This window comes from Heterodontus francisci, chromosome 4 (genome assembly GCF_036365525.1).
Source record: "Heterodontus francisci isolate sHetFra1 chromosome 4, sHetFra1.hap1, whole genome shotgun sequence".
Lineage (NCBI taxonomy): Eukaryota > Metazoa > Chordata > Chondrichthyes > Heterodontiformes > Heterodontidae > Heterodontus > Heterodontus francisci.
The window spans coordinates 104775851-104801162 of NC_090374.1; the positions used below are offsets into that span (position 1 = coordinate 104775851).

General features: G+C 42.8%; 1 protein-coding gene across 1 annotated transcript in view; it reads left to right on the forward strand.

Moving 5' to 3' along the window:
- The first annotated feature begins 2180 nt into the window (after positions 1-2180).
- Positions 2181-25312, forward strand: part of lmnb1 (lamin B1) — an 84235-nt gene continuing 61103 nt past the window's right edge. Inside the window, exon 1 of the mRNA XM_068029948.1 lies at positions 2181-2723. Within this exon, the coding sequence (XP_067886049.1) occupies positions 2365-2723 (359 nt within the window). The 5' untranslated portion in view covers positions 2181-2364. The remainder of the gene's footprint in view (positions 2724-25312) is intronic.

The window sequence follows — 25312 nt, forward strand, 5'->3', positions numbered from 1 at the left end:
CAGGGTTGCAGGGTGACCAAGGTTGGGAATTAACCATTCAAACATACTTGACTTTTATACAGATAGACAAAATGGAAAAGAAACAGGGGTAGTCCTGATAACAATGACTGGGATGAAGATAGTAAAGAGAAGGGACCTTGGTTCATAAAATCAAGATATAGAATCAGTTTGTGCAGAGTTAAGAAGCAACAAGGGGCAGAAAACACTGGTGGGAGTAGTTTAAAGGCCCATAACAATAGTTGTAGTGTCGGACAGAGCATAAATCAGGAAATTAGAGGTGCATGTAACAAGAGTAATACAGTAATCATGGAGGACTTCATACAGTCTAGGCAAACCAAATTTGCAATAATAGTGCGTAGGTCAGGTTTGTGGAACGCTTTCAAGATAATTTTCCAGTTCAGTATGTCGAGGAATCAACGAGGGAAAAGGTTACTTTAGATCCAGTGTTATGCAATGAGCCATGGTTAATTAATAACCTTGCAGTAAAGGAGCCTTTGGAGAAGAGGGTTCACAATGAGATAGAATTTTGTACTGAGCTTGAGAGTTAGAGGTTCTAACCTTTGCCAGTTCTGATGAAGGGTCACTGACCTGAAACGTTATCTCTGCTTCTCTCTCCACAGCTGCTGTCAGACCTGCTGAGTATTTCCAGCACTTGCTGTTTTCAATATCTTATGGTTTGTTTAGGAGTTGAAATTTCAATATTAGGCTGAGTTTACTAGTTCTGTAAGGTGGTTTGGTACATTACATTTTTGTGTGTGCCTGGAATGGTGATATTATTTAAACTCTCGTATTTTGTTGTGACATAAACCTGGAACCTTCTCATCACGTTTATAAATTATACGAACAACACAACATAAATAATATGGGAAAACTAGTTCAAAAATAATGTATATATGTGGGGAAAAATCTTAAACCATCACAACTGAAGATTTATGAGGAATTTGTGTCTTGTCGGCAAATGATCTAATTCGTTATTTCGTATCCGCACTCTCATTTCACATATTTGCACACGTACCATTTGGATTTGCATTTGGAACTCAAGAGTATGGTACTTATTTTCTCTTATAAATACCAAAATACACATTTTATTAATTTTGTACGCTAACTATAAATTTAGTAAGTGCAAGTTGACAGACATGGTCTTCACCCCAATGTGGTGCCAATGGTATAGCAAACACGTCGCCCTAGTTAAAACCAAATCTGACTCGAAAGGAAGCTCTTAGTATTTCTTATTGTACTTCACAAAAGAGCATCGCAGATTTACGCGATCCGTTGCATTGCTCACACAGAAGATTTACCCCAAAACAGGGAAAAGGTTTCATGAACTAGACCAAAATTAGTAGACTATCGACACTTTTTAAGGCTGGATAATAAGTAGCCTATTATCTTGGGCAATGATTCGTTATCTCTCAATATCCGAGCAGTGCAATGAACCATAAAGACTCGGTAGATCTGAAAACGTAGACTGCTTTATTTCTCCACAGCCACTGCCTGACCTGCTGAGTATTTCCAGCCTTTACAGTTTTTAGATTTTCAGCGTTCGCAGCATTTTGTTTCTTATCGAAAGAAACAAATATTTACTAGTTCTGGGTATTTCATTTCCGTGTTTATCATCGGACGTGTAAGCCATTTACAATAGGAGGAAACCCGTGTTCACTAATGATTTGTGTACATACACCTAACAATGTTTTATCGATTTATTTTGTGAGCACGAGAAGTATGGATGAGAAGCTGTTCGAATAACTTTTTTTTTTACCTTAAATCAAATCTATTCCACTTCTTTCACCCTTCCAATCAGCCTATTATCTCATTATCCTTACGTGGATAGCGCTTCAATAAAAGATGATACTGGGCCCGGATAATTGAATAAGCAGCTTCACATCGACAGCAGTCACTGAACCACAGCATCATTGATTCCAAGAAAAATACACTCAGTGATTAGACTGGATTTTACAAATGTAATCCCTGGTGAACTAATTTGCAATAGATGCATCCTGGTTTATCTTAGTTTGTGGAAGGAAAAAATACACGCGGTTATACCGTGATTTCCAGAGGAAAATGAATACTTCCCAAACTTTGTAACTGCTGGCTGTGTTGGGAAGAGCGGTCTAGTCTCGCGGTACAATTGGCCTCCAGACGGTCACGTTGTGTATCTCAAACGCGAAAACGAGGAGCCATTTTAATAGCAAAGCCAGTGAGTGGGGAAAGAAGCGCGGGTACAGACAAGGAGGAGGAATAAAAATCAGGTGCTCACGCTTCTCGTATTGTTTTGATTTAAGAAAATTGGTAGTTCACCTCGCTACATTTTTAAAAATTGGCTTCATTTTACCTTTTTGTTTAAAAAAAAACAATCCTGTGGAAACTATGGCGATGGCTACTCCAAAGAGTCAGCACCGTGCCAGCGGCAGGATTGCAGCCAGCTCCCCGCTCAGCCCGACCCGGATTTCCCGACTGCAGGAAAAAGAGGACCTGCAGAACCTCAACGACAGGCTCGCCGTCTACATCGAAAAGGTGCGCTCGCTGGAGTCCGAGAACAGTATCCTGCAGCTGCAAATCTCCGAGAAGGAAGAAGTGACCACCCGGGAGTTAAGCAGCATCAGGAACCTGTACGAGAATGAGCTGGCGGACGCCCGCCAATCTCTGGATGAGACTGCCAGAGAGAGAGCGCGCTTGCAGATTGAACTGGGGAAGCTCCGCGGGGACTACGACAACGTACTGCAAAAGTAAGGGCGACTGAAATTGACGGTGCAACTTTTTTTTTACAGTGAAATGCAATTTTAGGTAGATAAATCTATACTTTTAGGACTTCATAATGGGTTACCTGACGTGTTTTCCCCGTCCTTCCATTTGGGTGCAGGTTTAAAATTAAAATATTTATATATATTTGTACATAAATATACAGTATTAAATCTTATTTTACTTGCGATGTGTATTTTGAAAAATTTGTGTAAACTGTGGATGTTATATCTTCATATTTGTCATAGATGGATCTTTTGTACGACTTATTTACGGTAGTGATTTGGGGTTGATTTTCGTGTTTACGCAGACCGGGATCTCCTAAAGGCACATTGTATGTTCATTTTTATCTCTATAATTGTTATCTCTTTATAAAAAGAGTGGAATCGGTGATTGGCGAATATCTGCGGTAAACTACGGGGAAAATGAATTGCTAGATTTGGAGTTAGTGGAAGACTTTTTGTTTTCTTCCTTTAGTCGATTTGTACTGAACGGGTTTTCTTCTTTTTCTTTTTGGGCTTATAGTACATAAAATTCCCACATTTTCCTATAAACCAGTGTGCCTCAGGGAGCTCGGACAGTATCATAGGAACTTGATTTGAATTAAGTGTTCTGTTCCAATCTGATGTGAAATCTGACCTCAGTGACATGATGCCGAATGGCACCTTCGCTGCTGGAATCTATATGTTGTTTTGCTATAATCTGCCTAATATAATTGGCGCTGGTTGAATGAACCAGTTTGTCAGAAGTTACTCCACGGGCTGTCCATATATGGGCTGACGGTGGGTATCGCGCTTTCCTGACGGGGAAGGAAAAACCTCCGAAATCTCAACTCTTTCAGGAATGTGTCAACCCGGTCAGGTTTTTGTTTTGCGCTATTAAACGATGAAGCGGTGTGAAGTCTGTTCTAAACGGAGTGTTTTTTTTAGTGTTGCCGGGAATGTGTTTGAGGGGAATGGTAAATGTGAGCTGGACAATAGCCATCTGTCGCGTTGGAACGCCGCTGTGCAGACAAAGAGCTGCTCCATTCAGCTGGGGGCCAACTCATTGCAAAACAGGGAGCAAGGATACAACTGTTACAATTACAGCGAAATAAATGGCAACGTTTCTGAAATGTCTCGAATAAGAACAATGTTGCACGCAGAGTTATAATGTATCCTTTCTCGTTTGATGTACTGTGTAGATCAGAAAAGCAGCTCCAAAGGCCGGCTCATCAATGAAAGTATTGATGACAAAAAAACTTCTTCTGTGTTGGAGAGTGATTGCTATGTGCCATCAAATTTTTTTGTATCGGCTTAACAGATGAGATCTTTTCCTTGCTTAATAGGCCATCATGGCACTTAATTACAATTTATACGCTAAAAGGTCCCCCCCCCCCCCCCCATTCTTGTGACAGGAGCAGGAAATAGATTTCCGTGAAATTGTTAGGAACTCGTGTTACCTTCCCTCTGTTTTTGATCAGCTGCCTTTCCACTTTTCCCACAGAAGTTTCTGTGCAAGGTTGAATTGCTTGAAAATAATTTTCTGATCGGTAGTTCCAAATAAAGAAGGTTGTTTGTTACATGGGAGCTTGTTTAGGAATCCATCGAGACTTCAGCCCCTGCACCCAATGCCTCACCATCAAGTTGTTTCCTAAATGAATCAAATATTTTATTAACTACTAGAAAGTCTGTTTTAAACTTTGATCAATCGTGGTTTTGGAATTACCTTTCTAGTCATGATGTGCTACTTCAAAATTACTTCTTTGCTTTCAAGACCTGCATTGATATAGCACCTTTTTAATGTAGGAATACGTCCCAGTGCACTTCATTACAGACCATTACCATCTCTCCCTCACTGCAAGAGTGCCTAAGGGTAGTGTCCTACGCCCAACCATCTTCAGCTGCTTCAGTCAATGACTTTCCCTCCATCATAACGTCAGAAGTGGGGATGTTCGCTGATGATTACACAGTGTTCGCCATTCGCAACTCCTTAGATACTGAAGCAGCCCGTGTCCAGACTCGGCCAGTGTCCAGGCTTGGGCTGATAAGTGACAAGTAACATTCGTGCCACACAAGTGCCAGGCAATGACCATCTCAAATGAGAGAGAATCTAACTATCTCCCCTTGACATTCAATGGCATGACGATCGTTGAATTCCCCCACTATCAACATCCTGGGGGGTTACCATGGACCAGAAACTGAACTGGAGTCGCCCTATAAATACTGTGGCTATAAGAGCAGGTCAGAGGCTAGGAATCCTGTGGCAAGTAACTCACCACCTGACTCCCCAAAGCCTGTCCACCATCTACAAGGCACAAGTCAGGAGTGTGATGGAATACTCTCCACTTGCCTGGATGAGTGCAGCTCCAACAACACAAGAAGCTCAACACTATCCGGGACAAAGCGGCCCACTTGATTGGCACCCTATCCACTACCTTCAACATTCATTCCCTTCACCACTGATGCATAGAGGCAGCAGTGTGTACCATCTACAAGATGCACTTCAGCAACTCACCAAGTCTCCTTTGACAGCACCTTCCAAACCCACGATCTCCACCATCAGAAGGACAAGGGCAGCAAATGCATGGGAACACCACCAGCTGCAAATTCCCCTCCAAGCCGCACACCAGCCTGACTTCGAACAATATTGCCGTTACTTCAGAGTCGCTGGGTCAGAATCCTGGAATCCCTTCCTAACGTCCAAGGACTGGAGTGGTTCAAGGGCAGTTAAAGATGGGCAATAAATGCTAGCCTAGCCAGTGATGCCCAGATCGCATGAATAAAAAAAAAAATCTTTCACTTATTAGATTTGGCCTTGCAGAGTACAATTGCCAGAATGGTACTGGGACCCCAAAGGTTAAATTATGTGGACAAATGTGTTCCCTGGAATTTAGAAGGTTAATGGTTGACTTGATGGAAGTTTAAAACATATTAAGGGGAACAGAAAATTTCTGGTGGTTGGGAGTCGAGGACGAGGGGGCATAGTTGAAATCTTAGAGGCAGAGTGAAATTAAGAAAAAAACTTCTAGACACAAAGGGTGATAGATGTTTGAAACTCTATTCCACAAATGGCAACTGATGCTAGATCAGTTAATTTTAAATGAGATCAACAGATTTTAGTCAACCAAAGGTGTTGAGGTTGTTACGACCAGGTGCGAAAGGTGTTTAGGGGTGTGTTACTATCTTCATCTAGTCTTTCTGTAACAGGGTTTGCTTTTAAACACTGTTTTGAGCTCCCCCTTTGTGAATCCTTGTTCACAACTTCCCAATTATAAGGCAAATAAATGAGCACAAACAGGCTTTCTTTGGTTTAAAGAAGAAAGATGAAATTTATTAAACCTTAAACTTAAACTCTAATACAATTAACGCCTACGGATATATGACACGCCCATGCTAGCATGCACATGTGATACACACGCAAATAGGGACAGAAAAGAGCAGAAGTAAAGATAAGGAGAGCAGTTTGAAGCAATATTTTTGTTAGTTTCTCGAGCTCGCTGTAGTCTTTGATATGGTTTTGTGTTTCGTTGGGGTCCATATTCTTTGTAAACCTTGTTCACGTAGGAAACTTTTCTGAGTTTCACGTGGTTTCGCAAGACTCCGTTCCATGGGAAAGAGATGGAAGCAGGCAGACAGGAGAGGCTGTAATTCTTCAGTTCCAGGAGAGATCTTTACTTCATGAGCACATGGCTTTGTCTCAGTTCAAATCCTGTTTTCTCCAATTTAAAACTCAGTTCAAAACTCTGCAACAGCCAGTTAGTCATGTGACTAAAACTGGTCTGACCACTTCTGTGTATTGGGGAAGCAACTATTGGGTCCCCATTGTTTCAGCGTGCAAATGTCTTTCCAGTCAGGGCTTGCAATTTAAAGTTTTTGTTCATGTGATGAAATAATGTGTGCCTCAGTTTTGGCAGGTGGGGGGGTTTGCCTGATAAGGTATATGGAACAAAGGGTCACAGGTCAGCTATGATCTCATTGAATGGCAAAACAGGCTTGAGGGGCTAAATGGCCACCTCCTGTTCTTAGTTACATGTCTAAGGCCTTGCATTTTACTTGAAATATGCAAAACATCAAATTCAAACATTTTGAATTTCACTAGTCTGAGCATTTAATGTATTTTACTTAACTCGCCTTTTTGTAGGTCTAGGAACTATAGGATTCAACTACTGTTCTTTCCACCCTGTCCCTTTTGGTTTACTGTCATCTGCACACTCGACTGGTTGGCATGCTATTACAGATAAAGTATTGTTGCACTTCACCAAAACAAGGTAATGCTTATACAAAAGCAAAATACCGCGGGTGCTGTAAGTCTGAAATAGAATCCGAAAATGCTGGAAATACTCAGGTCTGGCAGCATCTGTGGAGAGAGAAATGGTTCACCTTTTTTCGGGTTGATCAGTAGGGTCATTGACCTGAAATGTTAACTCTTTTTGTGTCCAAAGGTAATCGTTGTATTTTGTCAGAAATTAAGTTTTTAGGTCCGGATATTTTGAAAGCAAAATGCAAGCTACTTTTTATATTCCACTCCCAGAATGAGAGGGAGACACATTATGTATTTAAATGTGATGTGTGTCAAACTTGAGGCAAGGTGAGAAACCACAAGTAAGCAGTCTCCTGATATATTTGGCCTTTTATTTTAGGACAGTCCATGGTATCATATACTTGGTAGAAGATTAGAACCATATGCCTAGGTGTAGGATTAAAGGCCGTCTTGTACAGCTCAAGCTATTCATTTTGTTTTAATAGGTGACAAAAACGTGGATTGAAATCCCCACTGCTACCAATACCCCAACCCACAATTTTTTCTTTACTTGTTACAATTTATATCAATGACTTAGATGTGCAGAGTGATGGCATGGTGGATAAATTTGCAGATGACAGATAGGTAGGAAAGTATGTTGTGAAGAGGACGTAAGGAGGTTGCAGGTATTATAGGTAGAGTGAGTGGGCAAAAATCTGGCAGATGGAGTATAATGTGGGAAATTGTGAAGTTCGTTTGGGCAGGAAGAATTTAAAAAGAAAATGCAGAGTGTTACTTAAACAGAAAATGACTGCAGAATTCTGGGGTGCAGAGGGATCTAGGTGTTCTAGTGCATGAGTCACAAAAAGTTAGTATGTAGGTACAGCAAGTAATAAAGAGGGCTAATGGGATGCTTTGTTACGAGAGGAATTGAAAATATAAATAAGGATGTTATGCTTCAGTTATGCAGGGCATTGGTGAGACCACATCTCGAATACTGTGCGCTGTTTTGGTCTTCCTATTTAAGGAAGGATGGAAATGGGTTGGAGGTGGTTACTAGATTGATACCTGGAATGAGCAGGTTGTCTTATGAGGAAAGGTTGGACAGACTGGGCTTGTTTCCACTGGAGTTTCGAAGAGTAAGATCCTGAATGGCCTTGACAAGGTGGATGTGGAAAGGATGTTTCCCCTCGTGGATGAGTCCAGAACTAGGGGGCACTGTTTTAACATTAGGGATCGCCCTTTTAGGACAGACATGAAAAATTTCTTTTGAGGCTTGTGACTTTGGAATTCTCTGCCTCAGGTGGAGTTATTGAATATTTTTAAGGCGGAGGTAGATAGATTCTTGGAAGGCAAGGGAATTGAAGGTTCTTGAGGGTAGATGGAAGTGTGGAATTCAAGACATAAACAGATCAGCCTTGATCTTACTGAATGCAGGCTTGAAGGGACCAAATGGCCTACATCTGCTCCTAATTTGTATGTTTCTCCCATTTCCCATTGACTCCAGTTATGCTAGGGCTTTTTGATACTATACTCTGTCAAATGCTGCCTTGATGTCAGAGGCAGTCACTCTCAGCTCGCCTCTGGAGTTCAGCTCCTTTTGTCCATATTTGGACCAAGGCTGTAATGAGGTCAGGAGCTGAGTGGCCATGGCAGATCCCAAACTGAGTGTCAGTGAACTGGCTATTGCTGAGCAAGTGCTGCTTGACAGCATTGTTGAGAACCCCTTACATCGCTTTGCTGATGATTGGGAGTAGACTGATAGGGTGGTAATTGACTGGGTTGGATTTGTCCTGCTTTTTGTGCACAGTACATACCTGGGCAATTTTTCACATTGCCGGTTAGATGCCTGTGTTGTAGCTGTACTGGAACAGCTTGGCTGGGGGTGTGACTAGTTCTGGAGCACGAGTCTTCAGTACCATTGCCAGAATATTGGCAGGGCCCATAGCATTTTCAGTATTTAATGCCTTCAGCTGTTTCTTTATCATGTGGAATGAATCGGATTGGCTGAAGACTGGCATCTTTGCAGGTGACATTTAGGAGGAGGCCAAGATGGATCATCCACTTGGCTCTTCTGGCTGAAGATTGTTGGAAATGCTTCAGCCTTGTCTTTTTGCACTGATGTGCTGGGCTCCCCCATTGTTGAGGATGGGGTTATTTGTGGCGCCTCCTCCTCCTGTTGTTTAATTATTCACCACCACTCATGACTGGATGTGGCAGAACTGTCGACCTTGGATCTGATCCGTTGGTTGTGGGATCTATTGCATGCCAAACAGCAGAAGCAGCATGCAAGTAGTCCTGTGTTATAGCTCATTTTTAGGTTTACCTGCTGCTGCTCCTGGCATGCCCTCCTGCGCTCTTTGAACCAGGGTTGGTCCCCCAGCTTGATGGTAATGGTAGAGTGGGGGTTATGCTGGGCCCTAAGGTTACAGATTGTGATTGAGTACAATTCTGCTGCTGATGGCCCACAGTGCCTCATGGATGCCCAGTTTTGAGTTGCTAGATCTGTTTGAAATCTATCCCATTTAGCACGGTGTTAGTGCCACGCAATACGATGGTGGGTACCCTGGAGACAGGACTTAGTCTCCACAAGGACTGCAGTGGTCACTCCTCCCAATACTATCATGGACAGATGCGTGTTTGACAGGTCGATTGCTAAGGACGAGGTCAAGTAGGTTTTTCCCTCTTGGTTCCCTCACCACCTGCCGCACACCTGTTTAGCAGCTATGTCCTTTAGGGTTCGGTCAGTAGTGGTGCTACCGAGCCACTCTTGGAGAAGGACATTGAAGTCCCCCGCCCAGAATACATTTTGTGTTCTTGCTACCCACAGTGATTGTTCCAATTGGTGTTCAACATGGAGAAACACTGATTCATCAGCCAAGATGGGGCGGTAGGTGGTAATCAGGAGGTTTCCTTGACCATGTTTGCCATGAGACTTCATGGGGTTCAGAGTCAATATTGAGGACTCCTAGGGCAACTCCCTCATGACTGTATACCACTGCCACCACGTCTGTTGGGTCTGTCCTTCTGGTTGGACAGGACATAGCTAGGGATGGTGATGGGGGTGTCTGGGACATTGTCTTCAAGGTATGATTCTGAGAGTATGACTTTCAGGCTGTTGCTTGACTAGTCTGTGGGACAGCATTCCCAATTTTGGTACAACCGCCCCCCCCTCCCCCAGATGTTAAGGAGAACTTAAGGGCGGCACAGTGGCGCAGTGGTTAGCACCGCAGCCTCACAGCTCCAGCGACCCGGGTTCAATTCCTGGTACTGCCTGTGTGGAGTTTGCAAGTTCTCCCTGTGTCTGCGTGGGTTTTCTCCGGGTGCTCCGGTTTCCTCCCACATGCCAAAGACTTGCAGGTTGATAGGTAAATTGGCCATTAGAAATTGCCCCTAGTATAGGTAGGTGGTAGGGAAAATATAGGGACAGGTGGGGATGTGGTAGGAATATGGGATTAGTGTAGGAGTAGTATAAATGGGTGGTTGATGGTCGGCACAGACTCGGTGGGCCGAAGGGCCTGTTTCAGTGCTGTATCTCTAAACTAAACTAAAAAAACTTTGGATCGACGGGCCTGGGTTTGCTGTTGTTTTTGGTGCCTAGGTCGGGCCGAGTGATTGGTCCGCTTTCATTCCGCCTTAGACATTGTAGTGGTGAATGGCTTGCTCGGGCATTTTAAGAGTCAACCATATTGTTGTGGGTCTGGAATCGTACGTAGGCCAGACCAGGTAAGGATGACAGATTTCCTTCCCTAAAGGACATTCATGAACCAGATGGGTTTTTACAACAATCGACAATGGTTTCATGGTCACCACTGGACTAGCTTTTTAATTCCAGATTTATTAATTGAATTCAAATTCCACCATCTACTGTGGTGGGATTCAAATCCATGACCCAGAGCAATAGCCTGGGGCTGTGCTCTGGGTTACTTGTCTAGTGACATTACTGCTACCTCTCCTAACATAACTGCTTGCCAGCCTTTTCACTTCAGCCATCCAAAAGTACAAGTCATTCAGAATTCCAAGGCTGTATTTTCAACTCCAGTAACCATTTACATACACCTCCTTCCCAAGCTTCATGGGTTTTCCATGTTCTGGACAATAGATGTTAAGATTCTCTCCATGGCCTCTCTTTACATTCCACTCATGTCCATTGAAATGACCTCCAGTCCTCCCACTCCTCGTTCATCATCTCTCCCATCAGTGGCTGCTCTTTCAGCTGCCTTGCCTCTGGCATTTCCTCTCCGAGGATCTGTGCTTTGCCATCTCTCTCCCTGTATTTTGAAATATCTAAAGATTCTTCCCTCCAACTGTGCTTTTGCCCCATCCTTGCTCTCTATCCTCCTTCATCTTATTTCCCCCCACACCCCCAAAAAGGGCTTTGTATCAAGTATCCAGTGCCCTGCACAGCTCTGAGATGTCTAATGGAGGTGGGAAGAGTTGACATTTTAATATCATGGCATTGAAGAAATGGAATGTGTTTCTATTGTTACTGTCTTGCTGTGATTTTAAAATGGTACTGCTCCCTGCTAACTGACTTCATTCCAGGCTTCTGCAGCTGATTTTATATGTGGACTACTACAGCAGGATGTATTTAGAGAAAGCTTTTAATAATTTGTATAAGCCTGCTGGACAGGAAAGTTGCCATTAAGGTATCACTAGTTGAAGTGAAACAAAACAATGTATTTTTGAAATGAGAAAGTACAGAGAAAATATACTAGAAAATATACTGACATGAAGCTGAGTGTATTGGTGGATAGAAGCTTTTTATTTATCTTGGGAGGCGCGAATCTCTTTTTGGCAACAAAGATAATACTTTAGCTTACTCTCTAACTTTATCTTGCAATTTGCCTCATAGATACAGGAGTGGACCATTTCGCACTTCAAGCCTGTTCTTCCATTAAATTGGTCATGGCTGATCTGTATCTTGATGCCATCTATCTGCCATTGCTCTGTAACTCTTGATGTCCTTGCCAAACAATCTATCGACCTCTGTTTTGAAATTTTCAAATGAGCTAGCCCAAACAGCTTTTAGGGGAGGGAATTCCCAATCGCCACTACCCTTTTATGTGAAGAAGTGCTTCCTGACATCATCCACGAACAGTGTGGCTCAAATTTTAAGGTTACTCCCCTCATCAGAGGAAATAGGGTAGAGTGAGAAACTATCAATCCTTTAATCATAAACAGCTGAATTAGATCACCCTTAATCTTCTACACCTAAGGGAATACAAATCTAGTCGAGGCAACTCATCTGCAAATTTAACCATTTGAGCCATGGTATAATTTCTGGTGAATCCACACTGCACTCCCTTCAAGGCCAATGTCTCCTTCCTGAGATGCACTGCCAAGAACTAATGCAGTACTCCAGCTGGGGTGTAACCAGAGCTTTATAAAATTTAGCATAACTCCCAGCCCTTTGTATTCCAGCCCCTTTCGTACCTTAGCCATTTATTGTACTGTCATTTTAGCGATAGCCAATTAAACTAGTATTTTGTTATCAAGGAATAGATGGTGTTACTCAGTGTTTCCTGGAGATCATTTGTACTTACTTCTGCGTTACTGGTGGCTTTTAGACTTACTGCTTCATGTAGCTCTAGGTCAGCTTAGCTGTGATTATGTTGAACAATTTTTTTCCTCTTTTCACTCTCCAGCAGAAGAAGATAAGGAATGCCTTTGGGATTCTCTGGTTAATCCAGCTTCAATTGAACAAGTGAAAGTGCTTTATTAAATTAGAACTGTTTGATGCTAATATTAACCCTACTTTTTTTTTTCTTTGTCATCTTGGGAAAGTTGGGAGGTAGTGGCATCGTGGTAATGTCACTGGATTAGTAAGCCAGAGCCCAGGCTAATAAAGGCCAGCTCGGGTCTGCAAATGAGGCCCGACCCGAGCCCGACAGAACCCCAACCCAGCCCGATCCTTCTCTTTTTTTTTTTTCCCCGCGTCCGACCCGACCATCAGTTAACATACCTTCCGTTTTTCACTTTGTTCCTTACCCGCAAAAATAACTAACAGAACTACCTTTTAAAGTCCAAAAAGTAAATTAACATTGGAGACGTTTACCTGAGGTTGAGAGAGAGTGTGTCTGATCTAGCCCAGCCCAACCCGACCCGAGCCCGAATGCTGGACCAGGAAGTCCGACCCGACCCAAACCCGACATGTTGCAGGTCCCATCGGGTTCGGGTCGGGTAGCAGGCCTTTATAGGCTAATGCACTGGGGGGATGGGTTCGAATCTCACCACGACAGATGGTGAAATTTGAATTCAATTAATAAATCTGGAATTAAAAAGCTAGTCCAGTGGTGACCATGAAACCATTTGTCGATTGTTGTAAAATTCCATCTAATTCACTGATGTCCTTTAGGGAAGAAAATCTGCCATTCTCACTTGGTGTGGCCTGCATATGACTCCCCACCCACAATAATGTGTTTGACTCTAAATGCCCTCTAAAATGGCCTGGCAAGCCACTCAGTTCAAGGCAGTTAGGGATGGGTAATAAATGCTGGCTGAGCCTGCGATGCCCACATCCCAAAAATGAATAAAAAAAAAAAAATTGTGAGTGGCCCCTGATTGGTAGCTCATCTCCAGGTTTGACTATTCAAATGTTGCCCTGTCTAACCTCCGTGAACTCCAATTCCTCACATTGTACTGCCTGTAACTACTCACCCATTAGCCCCATCCTTACTGACATACATTAGCTCCCAGTCCCAAAACTTCTCAAATTTAATCTGGAACTGGCTGCAATAGTAACTTTAGCAGCAAACACGATAGCTAGACTTCTGTGCGCCATTCCTTGAATGTTGAATTCAGATCACAATTTGCTGGAAAAAAATAATTACGTGCATCAGTAAGGATAGTAGTAAATTAGGTGTGGCAAGGCCAAGGTACTGGGGCCTGATATTGAATGGAACAACAGGTTATTTAACAGGGGTGTGCTTAGGAACCATGACTCCAATCTAGTAACAAGGGGATGGGTTGCAGTATTTATGGACAGAATGTCCAGGACAGTTTTAATTTGATTTGCATTTGTACTGAAACAATTTAAATTGGCACTAAGGGACTTAATATGCACAGGGTTATCTCTGAACTGCACATGATTTCCTAACCATATTTAGTTGCTGGTTGCAATCTGCTCTGTACAAGCTCAGTAAATATTGCCTTGGATTTTTGTGGTGGCCGTGACCACAAAGCTGTCAGTGTTTGCCATCATCACTCCACTGAAACTGACTTAAGTGCTCATGTATGCAGAATAATACACAAATCCAGAAGATGCTGATGTGTTGTTGAGGCACCCTCCAGCCCACAATCAATGGAAAATCTTATGCGTGACAACTTACACGCTTGCAAAGTTAGTATCGCTGTAAAAACCCTTGAAGGTTGCACCTTGTTGAATGAGGTGTAACTGTTTTTTTAATGGCATTAACTTCATAATTACATCTAAACACCCTCACTGGCCCTCAAAGTAATTTTATTTTCGTGCAATATCAAATTTCTCAATTTTTCGACCTTAAATCATTTATTTTGCTCTGAAAATTTTAAATTCAATGGGAAGGATATTAAGCACTTTCAACTTCCTATTTTGTGTATTGGCTGCTTACTGACATCACAGCTGCTGCATACCAAGACATTTCCTTGACGTGCCAGATTTAAGCTGTCATCAGGAAAGGGGAAAGTCACGTCACACAAGTTGCTAGATCCTTGTGGGCAGCTTTCTTCGAAGACTGCAGCGAGTGCTGTTGTTTCACTGCTGACAGCAAAATCCAGGCCAAGTGGTGGAGAAATTTGCACAGGCCTGACTGTCAGCACATTAAATGGTTTATGATTTTTATAAAATTCTTCAGTAAAAATGGTAACCTTGAGCAACATACTTTTACTGATTGCTTTTCTGCAATGGTCAAGTGGCTGTGGTGATCACTGTAGTGTTTAATTCAGCAAACTCAGTTTTGATGATTGTTAATGAATTGCTGGGACAATTTTGGTGTGGTATACGTAATTGCATAAGCCACTCACCCCTTTCCTATCCTGAGTGGCGTGAAACAGGCCTGTGTTCTCGCACCCACACTTTTTGGGATTTTCTTCTCCCTACTGCTTTCACATGCGTTCAAGTCCTTGGAAGAAGGAATTTTCCTCCACACAAGATCGGGGGGGCAGGTTGTTCAACCCTGCCCGTCTAAGAGCGAAGTCCAAAGTACGGAAAGTCCTCATCAGGGAACTCCTCTTTGCTGACGATGCTGCTTTAACATCTCACACTGAAGAGCGCCTGCAGAGTCTCATCGACAGGTTTGAGGCTGCCTGCAATGAATTTGGCCTAACCATCAGCCTCAAGAAAACGAACATCATGGGGCAGGACGTCAGAAATGCTCCATCCATCAATATTGGCGACCACGCTCTGGAAGTGGTTCAAGAGTTCACCTACCTAGGCTCAACTATCAGCAGTAACCTGTCTCGAGATGCAGAAATCAACAAGCGCATGGGAAAGGCTTCCACTGCTATGGTATGTCCAGACTGGCCAAGAGAGTGTGGGAAAATGGCGCACTGACACGGAACACACAAGTCCGAGTGTATCAAGCCTGTGTCCTCAGTACCTTGCTCTATGGCAGCGAGGCCTGGACAACATATGTCAGCCAAGAGCGACGTTTCAATTCATTCCATCTTCGCTGCCTCCGGAGAATACTTGGCATCAGGTGGCAGGACTGTATCTCCAACACAGAAGTTCTCGAGGTGGCCAACATCCCCAGCTTATACACACTACTGAGTCAGCGGCGCTTGAGATGGCTTGGCCATGTGAGCCGCATGGAAGATGGCAGGATCCCCAAAGACATATTGTACTGCGAGCTCGCCACTGGTATCAGACCCACCGGCCGTCCATGTCTCCGCTTTAAAGACGTCTGCAAACGCGACATGAAATCCTGTGACATTGATCACAAGTCGTGGGAGTCAGTTGCCAGCGTTCGCCAGAGCTGGCGGACAGCCATAAAGGCAGGGCTAAAGTGTGGTGAGTCGAAGAGACTTAGCAGTTAGCAGGAAAAAAGACAGAGGCGCAAGGGAAGAGCCAACTGTGTAATAGCCCCGACAAATAAATTTTTCTGCAGCACCTGTGGAAGAGCCTCTAGAATTGGCCTTTATAGCCACTCACTGACTACCTCCAGGCGCTTACCCATTGTCTCTCGAGATAAGGAGGCCAAAGAGAGATACGTAATTACATAAGCCACTCATCATCATTTCTTGGACTTTGTAGCTGTAATGCCATAGATGTGTCATTGCGAGATTACAAGTTTTTGCAGTGTGTAAAGTGCCATGTGACTATATTGTAAAGTTTGAAAAACAGTTAATTCTTAATTGACATTGTGCTATGAATGGTATTAAATTGTATGCAGTTTATCCATTTGCTAGTAACATAGATGTAGTCATTATCTATGTTCTTCAATGTGCACCCATCTTTGGACCTGACCATTTTCATCATAAAACAGTGGAAATTTCAAGTTTTTATTTCTTCTTGAAATTCTCAATTGCTACACAAAATTTCCAGAAGTTTGCTGGTATACAGTGATGGAAATTGGTTTTGGTCCCTAGAAATTTTACATAATAAAAATGGTCTTGAGAACAAAAGGATTGAATCTTCTCTGTTCTTCTCCATGTACCACTGTACTAATGTGAAGTAGTGCAAGTCCAGGTGCATCTTGTATGTAAACTTGTAGGAGAAAATGTATATAATGTGAAATTTGTTTCTATGCTTTCTAGTATGACAAAGTAATAGGGGTTGGGGGAATGTTTAAAAACGTGCATGAGGCAAAGAAACCAGAGACTAGTGAAGGACAGGTGGACATGTCGAGCTGTAATCTCAGCTGTCTCCTCAACGTTTGGGGTGGGGATCCTTAACACAGCAATAATTTAGGCACTGTTTTAATTCAAACCTAGACTTTGCCTTGGCTGACATCTGTAACATTAAACCAAGTTTAATATAATAGTGCTCTTTTGTCATTAATTCATATGTTGATGGGCAAAGCAGCTGTAAAGTAAAAGAACCAACTGCCTTATTTCACAGATGTTTGAATAATGTCCAACCTATCCAAGGAGCTGTACTGACTAAAGCAGTTGTGCTCAAAACACTTGCTATCCTCCTGTTGCCTGCAAAGTCTATTTGTGGGATTAATTTATATTGAGTGTCTTTTGTAATATCTTGGCAAATGAATTTCCATTGCTGATTAGCATTTATAATTTCAAATCTCTTGTAAAGGTTATGAACCTTATTTAGGTTCTTGGACAAGATGTAACAGTTGGTAGTTTTTTAATTCATTTCATGGGATGTAGGCATCACTGGCCAGTCCAGCATTTATTGCCCATCCCTAATTGTCCTTGAGAAGGTGGTGGTGAGCTGCCTTCTTGAACTGCTGCAGTCCTTGAGGTAGGTACACCCATAGACAGGGAGTTCCAGGATTTTGACCCAGCGACAGTGAAGGAACGGTGGTATAGTTCCAAGTAAAGATGGTGTGTGACTTGGAGGGGAGCTTGCAGGTGGTGATCACATGCATTTGCTGCCCTTGTCCTTCTAGTTGGTAGAGCTTGTGGGTTTGGAAGGTTTTGTCTAAGGATCCTTGGTGCGTTGCTGCAGTGCATCTTGTAGATGGTACACACTGCTGCTACTGTGCGTTGGTGGTGGAGGGAGTGAATGGCACACCATCCACAAGCAATCAAGTGGGCTGCATTGTTCTGAGAGAGAGCGAGAGCGAGATCTCACATATTTGGTAAATGTAATTAACTTTAACTCTCTCCATTCATACCATAATTAACGCAATCAATAGCCCATTCAGGTACATCAGTAGACCATTACAACAATCGTGGCGATATCCTGGACTACCTTAGACAAAGTCCAGTCCACAGGATGTGTTGCCATTTCCCTCTTTCACAGCTAGTGACTCCTAGGTGTGAGAGTCAACATTTAGGGCCTTCACGTCATGCTTGCAAGCATCCTTGAAGTTTTGGGCACCCCACTGGCCATCTGTCCCTTGCTACCTCACCACAGAAGGTCCTTTTGTATGCAACCATCTTTCACCCTGCGGACATGTCTGATTCACCAAAGCCACCTCTGTTTGATTAGTGCCACCACACTTGGGAGCTCTGCCTTTGAGAGGACTGTGATATTTGTGATTTTGTCCAGCCAGGATATTCCATAATGTGCCACAGACAGCAAAGATGGAAACTATTGAGCTGCTTTTCCTGGCAGCTGTAAGTCACCCATGTTTCACAGCCATAAGGCAAGGTGCTGAGAACACGGGCCTCAAACCATGAGCTTGGTCCTCAGGGTCAGCTTGGTGTTATCCTATGCGTATTTTGCAAGTCAACCAAAGGTGGTAGCTGCTTTCCCTATGTGTATCAAGCTCTGCATCAAGGGACAGATTGTCTGTGACCGTGGACCCAAGGTAGCAGAATTTGCTAACCACTTCCAGTGGGGGAGTGTTTAGCGTGATCAGGGGTGGAGATGCAACACCTTGTCCCATGACCACAGTTTTCTTGACATTTATAGTCAAGGAGAACAAGTTACTGGTACAGGAGAGACAATCCACAAGTCTTTGTAGCTGAGTTTGTGTGAGCGACTAGCACAGCATCAGCGTAGAGGAGATCTCTAATCAGGACGCGATGTGTTTTTGTCTTCGCTTTCAGCCTTGATAGAGCTTGCCATCTGATCTAGTGTGCAAGTAGACTCTTCATATCTGCAGGGAAGGCGAAGGTCAGGAGCATGGGAGAAGATGCCAAACAGTGGGGGCTAGGACACAATCCTGTTTCACTCCATTCTTCACCCTGATACTGTTTGATTGGAAGTGGAGCCATCAAACTGTACAGTGCAGTGCATGTTGTCATGAAAGGAGCAGATGAGACTGAGGAGCTTCAATGGACAGCCAATTTTTCCCAAAATCTTGTAGAGCCCTGCTCTGCTGACAGTGTCAAATGCCTTAGTGAGATCTACAAAAGCAAGGTAAAGGGGTATACTGTATTCGCTGCATGCAAATGATTTGGAGCTTAAATTTGTTCTTTACATATTTTGGTTGGTAACACAATTACAAACCGCCTAGTCATTCCGAATTAACCTTTTCTTGTCCCCATTGTTCGTCTGGTGTCTGCCTGAACCATACCTCCAATTCGATTGTTTTAAACTGTTGTAATTTCCATTTAATCATTCTGAATTATTCTAACTTCTCACCCTTTGTCTCGATTTAAATGTCTAGTTTCATACATGTCCCTAATCGTCGCGTTACACTTAACCTAATCAATGCAAACAGGTCTTCCCTTACCAGCAGTAAATCTTTGCTTACCAAAAGCCCACACAAACATTTATAAAGTACAGTAACTAAAATTCATATTACAAGGAAAAATATATAGAAACTAGCTTATAGATTACTGTTGCATTTTGGTAACCTGATTAGGTACACATATTTAATATTGATTTTCCTCCTTCCCTTTTCCACCACTGGCCCAGCCAGTTATGACATGCAGGATTCTGTTTTTGGGGACTAAAGCTCAGTTTTGGGCTCCAACGGTGTGTGTGGTTGGGTGCAGGAAAGGATTAGGAGAGCATCTTGGACAAGCCAAATTTGAATGCACTTTAAGTATTCAAATGAATATTAAATTCAGCAAAAAATAAATTGAACCTGGGCCTTCTGGTCTGTATGTCTTGCATGTCACATTAACCAATCGAGCCAAGTGGTGGAGGCCTCTATTTTGGCTCATGCACTTAATAGTTCACAGTAGTGCCTAAGTTACACTTCTGTAAAAATGGAACTTGAGTGAAATTGTCAATAAATTTAATGCAGAATTTTGGTTCATACAGGTCATTACAAACAGCTTATTTAGACACAGTTTTCTTTTTATTAAACCCTTCCAAAAGGTGACCAAGCTAAGACTGAGTTTAGCTCTAACCACCATTCTGTGCAGTTATTAAAGCACTTGATTAAAAGAAACCATGGTAGTCAATTGCCTCCTACCTGTGGTGCACTATATTCCCGAGCACTTGAAGCTCATTTTATTTGGCACAAATTGTGAACTTCAAAAAAAAACAAATTCTGTTAATGCACTGGCAATATTTACCTTTATTTTGTGCACAATATTAAGTTTTCTTTTTTACTTGCTAACCTTTCAACTGTTTGGATATATAATTAAGTGCTTTAAAAATAATTTTGGTTGCTGGCACAAGTGTTTTTTGGGTAGCTAGGGAGCAATTTGACAACCCATGTAAATTGGTATCATTCACTAAGGACGTGGGTTCAGCTCTATTCTAGGATTCGAGGAAAATGTGAAATTGTCCATTTTGGCAGGAAATATTTAAAAAAACCATATTGTCTAAATGGTGAGATTGCAGAGTTCTGTGATGCAGAGGCTTCTGGGTGTCCTAGTACATGAATCACAAAAGGTTAGGATGCAGGTACAGCAAGTAATTATGAAAGCTAATAAAATGTTTTTTGTTGTGAGGGGAATTGAATACAATAGGTTATACTTCAGTTGTACAGGGCATTGGTGAGACCATATCTGGAGTATTGTGTACAGTATTGGTCTCATTACTTATTTAAGGAAGGATGTAAATGCATTGGAAGCAGTTCAGAGAAGATTTACTAGACTAATACCTGAATGGCCGGGTTGCCCTATGAGGAAAGATTGGACAAGCTAGGCTTGTATCCACTGGAATTTCGAAGAGTAAGAGGCGACTTGATTGAAACATATAAGATCCTGAGGGGTCTTGACAGGGTGAATGAGGAAAAGATGTTTCCTCTTGTGGGAGAATCTAGAACTAGGGGCCACTGTTTAAAAATAAGGGGTTGCCCATTTAAGACAGATGAGAAAATTTTCCTCTGAGGGTAGTGAGTCTTTAGAACTCTCCCTCAAAAGGCAGTGGAAGCAGAGTCTTTGAATATTTTTAAGGCAGAGGTAGATAGGTTTTTGATGAGCAAAGGGATGAAAGATTATCTGGGGTCGGTGGGAATGTGGAGTTGAGGTTGCAGTCAGATCAGCCATGATCTTATTGAGTGGCGGAGCAGGCTTGTGGGGTGGAGTGGCCTACTCCTAGTTCGTATGTTCGTACACAATCTTGGATGGCATTCCAATATAGTACTGAGAGAGCTTTAAACTGTAGAGCTTTTTGTTTGGATGAACCATTAAAGAGGAGCCTCCTGTTCAAATACCAATGATTCAGTCTCAGTAATGGTACCATTAGACTAGCAATTTGTCGTTTTAAAAACCCATCTGGTTCACTAATATCCCTTTTTTAGGAAGGGAAATCTGCCATCCTTACCTGGTCTGGCCTACATGTGACTCCAGACCCATATTAATATGGTTGACTCTTTAATTGCCCTCTGAAATGGCTTAGCTCGCCCCCTCAGTTGTCCAGGGCAATTGGGGATGGGCAGCAAATGCTGGCCTTGCCAGTGACGCCCATATCCCATGAAAGAATAAAAAAATTCAACACCCATTTGGGAGTTTTCCTGCTGTTCTGGACAACCATTCTCCTGCAATCAACACTTGACGATAACCAGTTAACATCTTGTTGCTGTTTTCAAGGATCCTGCTGTATGCAAAATGCCTGCTGCATTCACCTACATAAATTTATCATTTCAAATAAGCCATTTTAGCTGCTTCTAAGGCAAAAGTAAATTAAATTTTTTCCTTGTACTGTGAATAATAGATGTGCTAGGAGTAGTGGAAAAGAATGATGACTTTGAAACCCAGCTCTGTTGTATCTAACGTTGGCTTTATTTTTACTCTGCAAATTTTTTCAATGGGTAGATGTTGCAGATGCCACGAAAAGAATGCCTGTAACACATGTTCCATATGAACATTGATCATAATTCTGAAATTTTTTAATATCCTGTTGACTTTTTGGCTCTGTTTGTACTTTAAAGGAATATGCACATTTTATACTAAAAAGGATAAGTGAATGTGCAATGGTATGCAAGGAATGTTGTAGGTGGTGAGAAGCTAGATTACACTTTGTTTTGGAAGCCAGTTTGGAACAAGTCACGCAAAGGTCAAGTGAAAATTATCTTTTCAGGGTTCCAAAGAATAAGTCTCTTTGTTTAGTATGCACTGAAATGTGAACATATTTTTAGAAATCTGTCCAGGTTAAATGTAAATACGTATGCTGATGGGTTAACAGCTAATTGACTTTTTTGAGGGTAACACAAATTATATATTTAGATTGTCCATTGTCCATCTTGTGTGAAAGATAAACATTTCTATATTATACCATTTTGGTGAAGCTTTAACATTCCCAGAAGCAATGAGGCCTGATTTTTTTTTTTTACAGTCACCCATCATGGCACAGCAAGTACCACTTAAGAAACTGTGGGCAGATAGTGACTGATTCTCTTACAGACGTTAAATGGATAGTACACCAGGGAAGATCTGAAGATGGGCAGTCGGCACCCCCTGGTGTCTCTGAACCTATCCATTATTCCAAGTATTGCATTCATTACAATTTAATTTTTAAAACCCTTCTGGTACCAGAATCCAGAGCCACCTGGATTGTGATTTTGAATGGGCAAAAGCTATATTAATAAATGCCACTTGAACTGCTGGGTATAGTTCGCATTTTCTGCTTGTATTTCAGATTTCCAGCAGTATTTTGCCTTTTGTATTTGTGTTTAATTTATTGCTGCTGTCTTCTAGGAATGCCCACCTGGAAGTTCTGCTCTTCTTTCTAACAGGATTTCTGCTTGTCCCTCACCTTCACTTTCATTTACTTTCTGTTGCATTTTTTCGTTTTGGTCAGGTATCTATTAAAATTTGTTCACACAGTCCCATTTCCATCCCATCTCTTTCTCTGGCTCTGACTTGTTACATGTGGATTCTAACTGAAATTCCACCCTTCAAGTTACTGATCCTCCCATGATTAGATCACTCCATGATATTCAGTGTTCTTTGAACTGCTGCACTTGCTTCCTGAGATCTGCGCTCAATGCCATGCGCTGCCGCATTCGCATACTTGACTGGTCATCGGACAGATTTCAGTTTTCTTTTCCAGTTGTCTTAGCCTGCAGTTCCATTTCATCCTTTGCCTCATCTGGCGTGGTTGTTTTTTGTCTCTTTCAGGTAGTGGACTGCACGTTTCAACAGATAACATCACCTACATTATTCTTTCCCTTCTTTCCACTCACCCCATCCCTCCTTCCAGTTTTGTTCTTCAAGTTTTCATTATCTTCCCCTCCCCGCCCCACCAAAAGACCCTGCAAGATCAGTCCTCAACAGCGACCTTGGCTTTATCCCCTTACATCCCCATTTCAATGAATTTTGAGGACGCTGAGTTCTTTCATTTTTGCAACCACTTCTTTGGTCAGAAGGTGCACAAGCACACTCCTGTTTTTCAGAACTCTCATTCCACCAGGATCCCCTTCCTGTGGCTCTTACCTTCTCCAGACTTTTTTGGGGGGGAGCTGCTAGTTTGACATTGGACGTCTTTCAATTTTTTTTTTTGCTCCCCTAGCTCCCTCTGAGCTTAAGTCATAGAGTCGTACAGCATAGAAACAAGCCCTTCGGCCCACTGCGTCCATGCCGACCATACTGCCTATCTATACTAATCCTACCTGCTTGCATTAATTCCATATGCCACTATGCCTTGCTCATTCAAGTACCTGTCCAGATACCTCTTAAATGTTGCCTACTGTTCCTGCCTCTACCACCTCCTCTGGCAGCTCATTCCAGATACCCACTATTCTTTGTGTGAAATATTTAGCCCATTGATCCCCTTTAAATCTCCTCCCTCTCACTTTAAATCTATGCCCTCTAGTTTTAGTCACCCCTACCATGGGAAGCAGACTCTGGCTATCTACCCTATCTATGCCCCTCATAATTTTATATACCTCTATCATGTCCCCTCTCAGCCTCCTTCGCTCTAGGGAAAACAGACCCAGCCTATCCAATCTCTCTTTATAACTCAAGCCCTCCAAACTAGGCAACAGCCTTGTGAATCTTTTCTGCACCCTTTTGTTCTTAATCACATCTTTCCTGTAGTGTGGCGACCAGAACTGCACACAGTATGCCAAATGCGGCCTATCCAACGTTATGTACAACTGTAACATGACGTCCCAACTCTTGTACTCAATGTCTCGGCCGATGAAGGCAAGCATGCCATACGCCACCTTCACCACCCTGTCTACCTGTGTTGCCACTTTCAGGGAACTATGTACTTGCACCCCAAGGTCTCTCTGCTCAACAACACTCCCCAGGGCACTGCCATGTCCTGCCCTGGTTTAACTTCCCCAAATGCATCACTTCACACTTGTCTGCGTTAAATTCCATTTGCCAATCCCTTGCCCACTTTCCTAGTTGATCTATATCCTGTTGTAACCTTAGACAACCTTTTTCACTGTCCACTATACCATCAATTTTGGTGTCATCTGCAAACTTACTAATCATGCCCCCTACATTCGCATCGAAGTCATTAATATATATGATAAACAGCAGAGGGCCCAGCACTGATCCCTGTGGCACACCACTGGTCACCGGCCTCCAATCTGAAAAACAACCCTCCACTACCACCCTCTGCCTCCTATCACCAAGCCAATTTTGTATCCAGTTTGCTAGCTCACCCTGGATCCCATGTGTTCGAACTTGCAGCACTCCATTCTCTTGGGTTCAGCCCTGACATTGTCATTGAATCTTCTGACAAACGGCACCGTTTGTAAAACGGACCTTGTGGAGACTGAGCGCCAACTCTGACACCATTACCTACTTCCTGGGTCACAACCCGACCACCAAACGTCAAACCATTATTTCTTAGACTGCCACTGGCCTCATCTCCTCTGGTCTAACCCACCCCAGCCATGGCCTCCAACCTTATGGACCTCCCAGCCCTGTGCAGCCTGCTTGTTCCTCTGTCCCCAGATCCACAAAAAGGACTCCCCTGGTAGACCCATAATCTCAGTCTGTTCTTGCCTGACAGAACTTATTTCTTCCTTGCCCGCCTTCTCTCCTTGGTACAGTCCCTTCCCAGTTTCAACTATACCTCTTCTGACACCCTCTGCTGCTTAAACAGTTTCCTGGCCCTATGTATCTCCTTTTCACTATGGACATTCAGTCCCTCCACACCTCTTGCGTGCACAGGCCATCATGATCGGGAACTCCACTTCTTCCTTGAATGGAGGCCCAATCAATCCCCATCCACCACCAGCTTCCTCCAGTTGACTAAACTTGTTGCATTGTACAACTTGTCCTGTGACTCCACTTACTTCCTCCAAATTAAATGTCACTATGGGAACCTGTTTGGGTCCTGGCTCGGCCTGTCTTTGTGGGATTCATGGAACATTCTTTGTTCCAGTTCTTCGTGGATCTGCTCCCTCACCCCTTTCCAGTACATCAATGACTGTATTTTGTGCTT